Source organism: Sodiomyces alcalophilus (genome assembly GCF_042370955.1).
Source record: "Sodiomyces alcalophilus JCM 7366 unplaced genomic scaffold ACRALscaffold_8, whole genome shotgun sequence".
Lineage (NCBI taxonomy): Eukaryota > Fungi > Ascomycota > Sordariomycetes > Glomerellales > Plectosphaerellaceae > Sodiomyces > Sodiomyces alcalophilus.
In genome coordinates this window covers 1,784,197-1,796,376 of record NW_027263539.1, presented here as the reverse complement: position 1 = coordinate 1,796,376, position 12,180 = coordinate 1,784,197, and the positions used below count along the sequence as shown (strand labels likewise).

General features: G+C 55.1%; 4 protein-coding genes across 4 annotated transcripts; 1 reads left to right on the top strand and 3 right to left on the bottom strand.

The window, feature by feature from the left end:
• Window positions 1-1,265: 1,265 nt before the first annotated feature.
• ACRALDRAFT_1052663 (uncharacterized protein) lies at window positions 1,266-2,628 on the bottom strand. The gene is made up of 7 exons (XM_071015745.1): window positions 2,618-2,628; window positions 2,420-2,546; window positions 2,233-2,343; window positions 2,126-2,142; window positions 1,919-2,064; window positions 1,771-1,851; window positions 1,266-1,696 (listed from the first exon to the last, which is right to left on the bottom strand). The coding sequence occupies exons 2-7, from the start codon at window positions 2,476-2,478 to the stop codon at window positions 1,565-1,567; spliced, it is 546 nt and encodes a 181-aa protein (XP_070871920.1). The 5' UTR covers window positions 2,479-2,546; window positions 2,618-2,628; the 3' UTR covers window positions 1,266-1,564.
• A 762-nt stretch (window positions 2,629-3,390) lies between these two features.
• ACRALDRAFT_1072695 (uncharacterized protein) lies at window positions 3,391-5,390 on the top strand (the record flags this gene model as incomplete). The annotated part of the gene is made up of 3 exons (XM_071018012.1): window positions 3,391-4,961; window positions 5,022-5,074; window positions 5,131-5,390. 3 exons carry the CDS (start codon window positions 3,391-3,393, stop codon window positions 5,388-5,390), a joined length of 1,884 nt encoding a protein of 627 aa, XP_070871919.1.
• A 276-nt stretch (window positions 5,391-5,666) lies between these two features.
• Window positions 5,667-8,643, bottom strand: ACRALDRAFT_1052661 (uncharacterized protein). Its single transcript, XM_071015744.1, has 4 exons — window positions 8,536-8,643; window positions 8,145-8,456; window positions 6,421-8,011; window positions 5,667-6,345 (listed from the first exon to the last, which is right to left on the bottom strand). Exons 1-4 carry the CDS (start codon window positions 8,563-8,565, stop codon window positions 6,176-6,178), a joined length of 2,103 nt encoding a protein of 700 aa, XP_070871918.1. The 5' UTR covers window positions 8,566-8,643; the 3' UTR covers window positions 5,667-6,175.
• A 533-nt stretch (window positions 8,644-9,176) lies between these two features.
• Window positions 9,177-11,995, bottom strand: ACRALDRAFT_1052658 (uncharacterized protein). The gene is made up of 2 exons (XM_071015743.1): window positions 10,814-11,995; window positions 9,177-10,729 (listed from the first exon to the last, which is right to left on the bottom strand). Exons 1-2 carry the CDS (start codon window positions 11,847-11,849, stop codon window positions 9,423-9,425), a joined length of 2,343 nt encoding a protein of 780 aa, XP_070871917.1. The 5' UTR covers window positions 11,850-11,995; the 3' UTR covers window positions 9,177-9,422.
• Window positions 11,996-12,180: the final 185 nt, after the last annotated feature.

Genomic DNA, 12,180 nt, shown 5'->3' with positions numbered 1-12,180 from the left:
ACATTGTCGTTACAAATCTACCTCGTGCCGTGCACTCAAGTGACAGGCATTTTTCGTCCTGGAATATTCCGTTCGAAACCATTCCACTCCATGTGTCCTTTTATAGCGAGCTGGATATAGCAGATGAGAGGAACACAAGCGTATGAATAGGACATGGGTAAAGGATCATTCAGGACAAACGGGGTAGGGTAATGAAGAGCAACGTGCAAACGTGCAGGGACGAGGGCGACGAAGCAGTCCATTCATCATACTGTGCATCTTCCCGGAGACCAATGGACGCATGCACGAGGATTTGTGGAGGCTGCTTCGAGTACGTTGTACTTCGTACGAATAACTTGAACCGTCTCGTCTCGGTACGATTGAGGGCCAGTAAAAGTTTATATTCCGACTGTGTCGCCTCTCCGAACTCTGCTCAATGATACAGTGTCCATGATCTTGCTCTGTATCTCAAAGGCTCTTTGCAAAGCAGGTCCCTACTGTACTCTGCTCCATTTATTTTACTGTATCTTTCACAACCACACCGCATAGTTTGATTTACTATTTTAATGTTACGCAGTAGGTACGTTTTACGTTGTACCGGAATCCTCAAGGATCATTCAACCACGAGTCACGATTTTGCCCTCTGATATCAACGAGTCGGTGCGGATACCTGAGGATAGCGCTGTCTTTCTTTCTTTCTTTTTTGGCTTTTTTTTTTTTTCGTTTTTTTTTTTGTTCGTCTTTGCCTCGTCAAACCAACGCCCAGGGCATGCCGGCTTTTGCCCTGCCGTGCCTATACCGGCACCAGAACAGCCCAAGTCAAAATTTAGGTATATGTACGTACGTTGTACTCGGTCGACATCTCTTTGTCATACCCCTCATTACGATTTAGGTCCCATTTTATTCTATGGATTTTCGCTTCGAGAAGCGTTTACCTTTTCTACGGTACCTACCTTGGGTTCGCTTCAACTATCCTCTCGCATGAATCAATCCCCTGTGTAATTCGGATCATCTTTGAGTTTTTCTTGCACCATCACTGTGGCGAGGGTTGAGTTGTTGCCTTTTTCCGTCTCCCCGCCCTTACGAGAGCACATGTACAATCATCAAGCCGCCACAAGTCCTCCGTGTTAAAACGAAAGAAAAGAAAGCAGACGAATGCTAGAGCGTCTCAACGAAGTACCTAGTGTACATCGTGAATGAGGGCCGATGATAACCAATCATAGCCGCGGCCAGGTTTCTGACGAGACCCACTTCTACTGACGACTGACGACTGAACGATGAACGACGACATTTCCGAAGCCTGGCAACGGTGTGCCTGCGATTTCCCATGTGCATTGAGTTGGTGCTAAAAAACAGGTACACTTTGCTGTATTCGTAATAACGTTACCCATCCATGAAGTCATTCTCTCATTCCTTGCCACCGTCGGTTTCCTTCCTTCCACGTGTATCCCCTGAGCCCACTCGAGTAGTGGCTGAACATTCGCTGACGTGGTGGAAACGTTTACCCTGCCCCATCCCCTTTTTCCTTGTAGTGCGGTGTATTGTCAAATCATCTCCAGTGTAATATAGAAAGAGACGCTTGTCTCTAATATAGAAAGAGACGCTTCTTTGCATCGTCTACCACCCATGCCAGCCCTTCTTTGAGGTTCACTCCCGTCACGGCGCTGCATCGTAGGATATTCCATCTGTGTGTCCGTATGGATTCAAGTTGAAGGCCCTTTACAAAGTCAGAATCACTCCACACAGAAAACGAGGGACATGCATGAAACCCAGCCGCTGCTTGTACGGTACCTGCAAGATTTCATTTTCGTCCATACACCCGTTGACATCCGTCTTGTTGGCAAACACGAGGAGACTCGATCCCGCAAGTCGCTGTGTCCACACTCGAGTCAGCACGGTAAGATGACGAGACGGCCAAGGGGGAGTTGTGAAGCAGCACCTCTTCCAGGAGCAGGCCGTGAAGTTCATCCCGGCAGTCTTCGATGCGTAGACGATCCGTGGCGTCGACCACCCAGATGAGAGCGTCCGTTTTCTCAAAGTAGTTGCGCCAATATGACCGCAGCGTCTTCTGGCCTCCTACGTCCCCTGGATCTGGTTAGCAAGGGGTTCCCTCAGCAGGGCTGTGCCTGGCTTTCTCTAGAGTTACATATGTTGAGCTTGTATCTGCAGTGCTTGTCAGTACATTCGTAACGACAAGATCATAATACGAGACGGCACAACAGTCATTGTGAATCGCAATCGTCAGTAACGCACCCATCGTAATCAATGGTCTTGATGATGAAACCCAGAGTTGGGCTGACAGTGTTGATATCCTCTCCCATGATACTCTTGACGATGGTGGTCTTTCCCGCATTGTCCAGGCCGCTGAGTTTCAGACCATCGTCAGCATGGGTTCCAGGAGCTGGTCTCACTCCAGGAAGGACGATCGATTTCAACGCACAGCATCAGGATCCTCATCTCCTTATCCTTCAACCTGGCTTTTCGCAGAATGGATAGCATGGTGACAATGCGCGTAAGATTAGATGGGTGCTGGATATAAACGGTACACGTTCCACTTTCATGTATCACTATATATATTCTTAGTACATTATCACGTTTGAAGTGACGGGACATCCATCGTGACCTGGGTGCGCATTACCTCGCAGTGGGTTGGGTAGTGTAGTGTTCACCGAAAGGGGTGAGGAAGTCGGGGTGGGAGATTACGAGTTCACACCGAGATAACACGTGACCTTCTTCCTCGGTGAGTCGGTGAGTTCTGGCCCCTATTCAACGTCAGGAATAAGACGAGCATAGGATAGCCATAATAACAGAGAGCCACTGCGACTTGAGCAGCCCAGTTTGGATAAACATACAGTTATCTATTTCCCAGATACTTGTTAATACAAGGTGATCGGTTATTCAGTCGCGCAACGAATCTCTACCTAGGTAGGTACCTACCTACTCAGTACAAGTCCTGGTTGTTCGCTCCTTCCTTGCCTGCGTACTTGCCTCAAGTCTACCTACCTAGGAGTAGGGATGAATATCTGGTCACCTGATATGGTAGATAGTGACTCACCGCCTTCAGGCAACAATAGAACGTACAGTACCTACAATGAAGGCAAAGGACATTGTCTGCCATAAAGGCAATCATAGCCCTTTTCCTCCAACACCAACCAGCCCGCGAGGGACGCGGATTCCGCTTCCTAGTGAACTGAACTGCCACTCCTCCTATATCAACCTCATATCAATCTTCTTCGTGCCCTCTTCGCTTCACACCACCCACACAATTCTACTCGCAAGGCAGTGGAAATTCCAACCGAAATACCCGCCGAGACACTCGCCGAGACACCGACCTAAACATATCTAGCGGCTCCCCATCTCATCAGTACGCCAGCATCGTTTCCTCTGATGCCTGGATGACCGGAAGCCACCATGGAATACCGCAACAAGGCCATCCAGGCGTGGCTTATGGAAGCCAATCGACTTCCCACGCGTAACAAGGTTCCTCCCGGTCGACTCCCCCCTTCGCATCTCCCTTCTAGCCCAGCTTCGACTCAGAAGGAGCCTGGTAACGAAACAGGGAACTCTTCTAAAGATGCCTCGCCAGCTAAATCAGGGGGATACGTGGCTTTGCCGTCTACTCCCGATAGCGCCATTACAAAGACGTCCTGTCTCCTTGATCTCGGAAGCGGCGGAGTCAAGCTGACGGTTGAGCATGCCGAGGTCCATAATCATGTCGATGTCCCGAATCATGTCGACGCCCAGGATCATGTCCCCGACAGTCCTCGGCAGCCCGGCAGCTCCAAAACGTCCATCCCGAGGGAAATAGAAAACGAAAACCAGGCAGACAATGATCAGAAGCAAGTTGTTTTGCGAGCCGTCACCCCTGCCCTGAAAGCCGATGAACCCGAAGTCGAGAGCCCCGTCGCCCCGAGGAGCTCGATGGGCCAGTCAGCATGGGAAATCAGCATTGACGGTGTTGACGACACCGGACCCCTTGACCACGTCGCCGACCTCACGGAGGACGACGGCACGAGCAGCCCCAGAGACACCAGCTGGGCCATGCAAGGAACCATCGATATTCGAAACGAAATCGCCCCTAAGCATAAGCTCGAGAATGTCGGTGGTATACTCAGAAAAGACCCCTGGATGGACGAGGGAGATGACGACTTCATATTCCGTACCCGCAGTTTCTACCATGCCTTCATTGTGGACTGGAGCTCCAGAATTCCCCGTCATCCCCGGCCTACCTTCCTCGAGGACGGTGGCATCGAAGAGCACTGGTTTCGCGACGTCGACACCGAGACGGGTCGACTTCGAGAACCCGTTGAACAACCCCCGACGTTTGTCGACATGCACGAAGAAATGGAGCTAGATCCCAACTTGCGTGACCGTCGCCGTGACTGGACCAGCGCATACCTCATCACACGTGAGAACAAGGTGAGAAAAAGAAAGGCCCGGTGGCTACACCACGCGCGCACGCAAGCCCACGGCGAGGTGGAAGGTCGTCTGCTGCTGCCACCGATCCCGCCGCCTCGCAAAGTCGAGGTCGACTGCGTGCTCCGACCCGCGAAACCGTCCGACCTCGCCGGCATCGTCGACATTTACAACTGGGAGATCAAGCGCGGCATCCGTGCCTGGGACACCGAGCTCGTCGATGAGGAGGACTTTCGCCGAATCGGCCGCAGCTGCAAGGACGCCAAGCTCCCCTTCATCGTCGCCGTTGGCCGTCCCGTCGATCTCAACGACCCCAGCAACTGGCCTTCCAAGGTCATGTGGGAGGAATTCAAGGCCTGGACGGCCACGTCGGTAGTGGATCCCCCGCAGTTCAAGAAGCGGGAGCCTACCGTCATCGGCTTCGCCTTCATGCAGCCATATGACCGCGGCTTCGGACTTGGGAGACACGTTGGTCGGACCACCGTACAGCTGTCCGTCTTTGTCCACCACGAGTACCGTCGCAAGCACGTCGGGACGGCCCTCATTGACCGCCTCTTGACTCACATGTCCCGTCTCCACGGCCCCCGAAGCATGCCACACAATTAGGAATGTGCGGAGTCCAACAGCCTGTGGAACAACATAGGCACGGATGGCAGATTCAACCAGCCTTTGCCGAACCGTACGTTTCCCCGTTCCCCTCTCACTTGCAAAATCTGACACCTGATCTTCTCATAGGAATCATCATCGAGACCCTGATGCGAGGAAAGGCCGATCCCGACTTTTCCTGGATGAGCCGTATGCTTCGTGGGTTCCACTTCCAGGAGGTCGGCCACATGTATTCGTCCCACCGCACCCAGCGGGGCAAGAACAGTGAATGGCTCGACAAGTACATCTGGCAGCACGACGCCAGCATGGACTATGATCCCGGCGACAGCGACCCGGGTATCTGGGAGGGCGGTCTGGCCTGGAGTCGCGCCAAGCATCTCACCATGTGAGAGGGATGCGTCTTTCGACCGACGACATGGAACGCTTTTCTTTTTTTCTGTTGTTTCTTTTCTTCTCTTTTGCCTGGGTATCTTGATGGAATGTCATGGAGGACGTTGGAGACTGGATCGACGTCTTTCGTGATTTGGTTCTTATATTTCTGTCCTGGAGATGCGGTCTCTAGCGGCCAGACAGGGGACACCGAACGCGACACATTTGCTGATTTTGATTTCCCTGAGGATAACTGAGGATGGTCACTCTTGTATGTACGCGGCAAAGGGTGGAATTATCGGAATATGTGCAGTCTGTCTCGGACGTCTCAACGCACATTGCTTCTCGAAGCAAATGGTCAGCCATGATATTTATGGGAATATCCTGCCGGCAGCAAAGAGGGAAGAGTAACTTACTTGCTTGATTCCACACTATCATGACCATACTTGGAAGACCTTGAATAGGCTTTCGACCACCCATAGAATAAACACAAAGACACTTGCAGACTCATGTAGAACCGGGTATTTATTCTCTTGAATTTCTTCTCTCTTCTCAGTCCGCTTCCTCTTCATGTTGTCCTCTCATGGTATAGGGTTGACCCCCTTCTCCCCCCTATCGCTACAGTGACATCCGCTAAAAACGTGCTTTTTTCCTCGTTTCCTTTTACCTCCGCCACACCAGAGGGAGAGAAGAAATAAATGACAGCGTAAAAGAAAGAAAAAAAAGACGAACATTACGTTCCCGCTTGTTCCCCTTCCCATCGGGTAGGACACCCCCTCGTCGAAGACGGCGGACATCCTGGCCTCTAAGCGCCCTCGTCCTCCGTATCCGTGTTCGTCTCGCTCGTGTCGTCCTCCTCGTCATCGTCGGTTCCGCTCTCGTCGTCCGAGTCCTCCTCGACCGGCTTCTTCCTGGGCCTGGTCGTGCCGGGCACACTGCCGCCCTTGAGGGCGCTCATCTGGCCAGCTAAAGAGTCTGCACAGAAAAGAAGGTTAGTAAATCGACAAACATTTCAAAGGTAAAAAGTGTAAGGACATAAAGATTACTCACCCTCTTCCGGTTCGCTGATTTCATCCTCGGCCACCATGGCGGCAGCCTTGCTGGGGTGCTCAACGACCAAGGTCACCTCCATCCTGGTGTCGAAGCCGACGTAGCTGTCGTTCATGACGTGCATGACAAACGTGTAGTGGCCGGGCTGCGGGGGCGCAGCAAACTGGGCCTTGAAGGTCTGCACGTTAAAGGTCGGCTTCCCGTCGCCGGTGAGGATGGGCTGGTCAAAGTGGGAAAAGTGGAAGGGCGGGACGGCCATCTTGCCCTGCTTGGCGTCGGTCAAGAAGACGGACCAGGTCGGGGCGTGGGGGCGGGCGAAGTACGGGGCGTGGGCCAGCGGGGGCAGCACGGGTTTCTTTTCCACGGCCACGGGCTTCCCGTCGGGGCCCTTGACGGTCACGCTGGCCTTGCGGCCGATGAAGGCGTCGACGTCGTCTTCGGCCGGGTCCAGGTCCTCCAGGTCCTGCGGCGCGACGGCCGGCACGTTCACGGTGCCGGGGGGCACGATGCGTCCCTTGACCACCAGGGTCACGAGGGAGGACGGGATGATGACCTTTTCGCCGGCCACCTTGAAGAAGGCCTTGTCGACCTGGAAGTACGGCAGCTGGCGGGCGACGTCGACGGCCGACTTGTACTGCGATTCGGAGAGGAGGCCCTTGCCGACGACGAGGCTCCGGCGCTGGGCGTCGGGGAGGTCCATGAACTGCTGGATGGTGGTGTGGTTCTTGTGGTCGCCGTCGACGGCGCGGGCGATGGCCGGGGTGAAGTAGGGGAGCTGGAGGAGAGGGGACGCCCTGGGCGGGATGGCCTGGACGAGGTGCTGGCTGGTCTGGAAGGAGGCCACGATGGGGTCGGTGTGACCAAAGGCTTGGGAGATGACGGAGAAGGAGCGGTTGAGGGCGTGGGCGATGGGGGCTACTTCGTACTTGGCACGGTTGAGGGCGTCATCGCCGAGGTCGGTGCGGCCCAGGTAGGCCCAGAGGAGGGAGAGGGCCTTGCGGCGGACGCCGCTATCGAGGTCCTCGAGGGCATGCCTGTCCTTGGTCGACATGCCGCAGTGGTTGTCCGGGGACGTGATGCGGGACTCGATCTTGGCGAGCCCGGCGTCGGCCTTGTCGCCCTTGAAGGTGTGCTCGTACTCCTTTCCGACGCTGAGGGCGGTGATGACGCCCCCGGTGTCGACGCTGTCTTCGTAGGCGCGGAACAGGTTGTTGGCGCTCTCCACCAGGACGCCCTCCTTGGACATGCGCTGGCTGCCGTACCACCAAGAACCAACCAGGTACGGAAGCAGGACGCCGAGAAGGGCCGTGTAGAGGAAGATGACATATTTTCCGTTGCCGTCGGCGACGATCCACGTGGGCAGAGCGATTCCCATGGAGAAGCTCTGCTTGCCGTCCGGGTGGCCATACTGGATATAGTTGTTGCGGACCTCCTCGTCGGTGAGGGCCTGATAGGCCTTGGAAATCTCGACCCAGGCGGCGTTGAGCGATTCGACCGTCTCGTTCTTGGCGGCGTCGGGCCTGGCCTTGTCGGGGTGTAGTCTTCTGGACAAGGTCTTGTAGGTTTTCTTGATGACTTTCTCGCTTGCGGACTAGAGGGACGAAGGAGAAAAAATCGAGTCAGGCCAGCTGTCCACTACGGGGACGGGGCGGAAAAAAGAGAACGAGAAAAAGGAGAGAAATTGGACGCAATAAAATTTAAAACGACAACGGCAAGAGACTTACATCGGAAATGCCTAGAATGTCATAGGGATTCCAAATCTTGGGGCTGATGCGTTGGGTGGTAATGATCAGGTGGACCATAAAGGCCATGAGGGCCCATCCCGCCAGGACGAAGACGGCGCGGAAGACACGGCGCTGCTTGCGCTTCTGCGCCTGGCGGATAGATTGTAATAGCTTGTCATGTTCTGGCTTGTAATCTGACTTGATATGCGGAGCGGTGGCCTCGAGGTCCTTTGCTGGGCGGACGAGGGTGTAGGTAAGAGGGAGGGTAACGAGACTGGTGAGGGTGAGGATGAAGATGGGGAAGAATTGTCCCTGCGGCTATATTAGCTTCTGTGTTCTTTCTTCTGTACTTGTTCCTTTTCTTTCCATTGATGAACGACATGCAACGTACCTGCTCGTCGTAGAAGGACTCGGAGCTCATCTTGACGTCGAGACCGTGGCCGTAGTCAGGGTCTGGGAGCTATGGTGTTGAGAGAGGAACGAGGACGAAACGATGGGGGGGAAGTTCGGTCGCACAATCGACCCCAAGTACTTGCCAGTTGACAATCGTGGCCTCGAACATGGATTACCTAAGCGTTCATAGCCTTGCCAGCCGTCAGACCATTGCGAGTCAGTACTTGCCAGGCCGAAAACGTCAAGGTGGGTCATTGAATGAAGTCACGCTAAGCCCGATCCGGGCACGGCAGTCGGGCCCCGTAATGCGCTCCAGACACTGGACAATCTGTCCTTCTGATAAGTAGCCGTGCGATAAGACGAGCAGGGTACGTACAGGTACCAGGTACATACGAATATAGAACTGACCTCGCGAGCTGTATTCGTTCAGTATTTATTGTCCTATTTATTGTCCTATTTATTGTCCTATTTATTGTCCTATTTATTGTCCTATTTATTGTCCTATTTATTGTCCTATTTATTGTCCTATTTATTGTCCTATTTATTGTCCTATTTATTGTCCTTATTTATTGTCCTATTTATTGTCTTATTTATTCCCTTTATTGATCTCCTGCATTCATAAAAAGAAAGGAATATAATCAACAATCTTAGTTTATTCATTTTTAGCTAATTAACGGGCCTTATAATGATCTGTTTCTTTCTACTATATGCACTTTCACTCTACCGTCCTGTCCTGTAAATACCATCTTGGCCCCTAAACGCCATGCTACCATGCCCTCCCTAATCGCAGTTCAAGAAAAGCATCTAGGAAAACCATCTGTATAATACTGTTGTTGGTAAGGTCCATCCCGTCGTCATCCTATACGTTGCATATGGTCTTCACCGTCACATCCACCTCTGCTCTCCCTCGTCCGGGTACTCATCATCGGCAACAGCAACCTCATCCTGCAACGCCGTTATCTCCCCGCCATCCGCATCCGTCGAGTCCTCGTCCACCCCGCTGATGAGCAAGCTCCGCAAGTCCTCCTCGCTGATGATCGTCTCGATACTGCCCCGGCGGACCCAGGGCCGCGTCTCCCTCCGGCCCCGCTCGACCGCCCGCTCCACGCGGAGCCGGTTCCCCACAAACTTGAGGATCGGGAACCCGCGCTGCTGGCCCTCGTGGAGCATGCGCGCCAGGCGCGGCGGGTCCGGGTCCGACAGGATGTGCACAAAGTCCAGCGGCTCCGTCAGCGGCCACACCGTCACCGTGCCGCTGAACTGCTGCAGGAACAGCTGCGACCAGTCCTGGCCCAGCGGCCGCGGGAGCAGCTCGGCGTGCCGGATGAACCGGAGCCACTTGTTCATGTCCAGCTTGAGGTAGTGCTCGACCGCCGACATGACGTACCCGCCGCGCCAGCCCTTGCCCTTGCGGTGCGTGACCGGGTGGCCGACCGAGCCGCGCGACGAGAAGAAAAAGAGGTTGATGTGCGGGTTGACCTGCGAGACGATGGTAAAGTTGACGTTAAAGTGGAGGTTGAGCGCCTTGATGGGAATGTCCGTCCGGAGGCTGCCGTCCTTCCACTTGTGGCCGAACGAGTAGGGCGCCAGCGTGCCGTCGCGCTGCTTCATCATGAGCACCACCGGGTTGAGGATGCCGGGGACCGCCGCCGACGCGAGCACCGCCGACCAGATGACGCAGTCCGGGCTGGTGAGGTAGTTGCAGAGGATCGTCGGCGAGTGCGGGTCCGCCGGCACGCAGCTCACGTTGAGGATGCGGCCCGTCCGTTCGTACGCCTCGCGGAACGTCATCGACCCGCGCGTCCACCAGGAGCACTTCCGAGCCCAGTCCACCGCATCGAACCGCGCTCCCGTCTTCCACCATCGCGGGAACCACGTCGTGATGGGCTCGCTGCACGCCGTGAGCCGCGTCGCGAGCGCCGGAACGAGCAGCTGCTTGAGCTCCTCGTTTGTACGCGTCGCCACGAGCGCCGCCACAAGGGCGCCGCCGCTGGTCCCCGTGATGACATCGGGTAGCAGGTCGGCTTCCAGCAGCGCCTTGATGATGCCAAAGTGGTAGTACGCGAACGATGCCCCCCCGGACAGGCAGAGCGCCGTTCGGCCGTAGTTGGCATGCATCCCCTTGAACGCCCCACGTTTCTCCTCGAGGCTCAGCTGTTTCGTGTCGGCGAGAAAGTCGACGCTCTTTTCCACTAGAGGGCGAATGAAATTGTGTCAGTCAAGTCTTACCCTTCCCACCAACCTAGGTGGGCCATGCAAGCCGAAAGAAAACTCACCTTCGTCGACGAAATTTTGCACAAGATTCTTGGTACCATAGTACGTCTGGCTATACAGCCTGGGATTCTCCACGCCAACAAAGTTGTTCTTGACGCACGCCTCCAAGAGGGCCCTGAGATCCTCAACAGCCCTCCCACTTTCCTTTTCTTTTTTCTTTTCCGCTTCCGTTCCATTCTTATTGCCGCCGCGCTCGACGGCTTCAGCCCGTAAGCGACAGCGCCGCAGCTGCTCCCACACGCGCCGAACCGTCTTGGAGTCGTAGTACGCAAAGTTGTTCTCCTCCTTCCACTTATCCCGGCCGAGGTACCCGTCGAGCTCGCGCGCCGCCGCCACCCAGTCGCGGTACCGGTGCGTCCGCCGCAGCCTCATGCGCAGCTGCTGTCGGCGCCCGCGCCAGGTGACAAACTGCTCGTAGACCCAGATGTAAAACCGCGTGTAGAGGTAGGTCAGGGACAGGCCGACCAACCAGGCACTCACGAAGAAGAGCATGGGCCATTTGAGGAGGATGTACAGGTACCCCTCGCGCGTCTCGTCCTTGGTACGGGTGCCCAGGAGGGCCTGGCCACGTCCGCCGCCGGCTTTGCGCGAATCTCCCCGCCTCTTCTTTTGATTGACCCGCGTGTGGATCGGGGCCCAGTCGTTCTGGGCAGTGATGAACATGGCCGATTGCCTACGGCCCAGAGTCGGGGTCGGCGAACGGGCATTGCCGTGGACGCCATGCCCGGGGGCAGATACGTCTCCGGCCTGGGCGGCCGCATGAGCGGCGACAGATTGTGCGTCGGAGCCATCCAAGAGACTGGCGGAGGAACCCTTGCGTTGCGTGTGGTCGGGGTCCAGGAAGAAGCTGGGGCTACGGGGGGAGTGCGGAGAAGTAAGATCGTCGGCGTGATTCTGAGCAGGATCAGGGGCATGGAGGGCCGAGACAAAGGCAGCGAGATGGTCATCCGATAAGAAGTTGGTGTTGATATCCGGTAAAGGAGAGGGGTCGTACGCTTCGGGCGGGAAGCCGTAACGGTCAGTCGAGGACTCAGCCATAGTTACGGGCTGTATTCGGAGACGATAGACACATTATAGGACCCAGATGGCAAGAGACCGTGGTGGTATAATTCGATGGGTTTTGAAAGACGTGTCGTAAAGGAAGAGGGCGGAAAACAGGAAGGATTCGGAATTGGACCAAGATGGGGAGAATTGGCGTGTCCCAAAGAGGTGGGTAATGAAAGTACCTAGACAAAGGCCATGTGAAGAGGTAGGTACAACGTACTGTACCTCGGAATCCCCATGACGTCGGCGGGTGTAATTATGTACACTGTACCAACTGACGTCGAGGTCAAGAGGTCATAATCCCGCCCATTTACGTAAGCAAGGC

Bases quoted from the DNA above. Each gene is read 5' to 3' on its own strand.
- ACRALDRAFT_1052661 (XM_071015744.1), bottom strand. From the start codon at position 8,565: ATGAGCTCCGAGTCCTTCTACGACGAGCAG. The intron at 8,012-8,144 runs GTAAGTCTCTTG...TCGTCCCTCTAG, and splicing joins ACATTCTAGGCATTTCCGAT to TCCGCAAGCGAGAAAGTCAT. The intron at 6,346-6,420 runs GTGAGTAATCTT...TTTTCTGTGCAG, and splicing joins AATCAGCGAACCGGAAGAGG to ACTCTTTAGCTGGCCAGATG.
- ACRALDRAFT_1052658 (XM_071015743.1), bottom strand. From the start codon at position 11,849: ATGGCTGAGTCCTCGACTGACCGTTACGGCTTCCCGCCCGAAGCGTAC. The intron at 10,730-10,813 runs GTGAGTTTTCTT...TTCGCCCTCTAG, and splicing joins GCAAAATTTCGTCGACGAAG to TGGAAAAGAGCGTCGACTTT.
- ACRALDRAFT_1052663 (XM_071015745.1), bottom strand. From the start codon at position 2,478: ATGCTATCCATTCTGCGAAAAGCCAGGTTGAAGGATAAGGAGATGAGG. The intron at 1,852-1,918 runs GTGCTGCTTCAC...GTGTGGACACAG, and splicing joins ACGGCCTGCTCCTGGAAGAG to CGACTTGCGGGATCGAGTCT. The intron at 1,697-1,770 runs GTACCGTACAAG...GACTTTGTAAAG, and splicing joins ACGAAAATGAAATCTTGCAG to GGCCTTCAACTTGAATCCAT.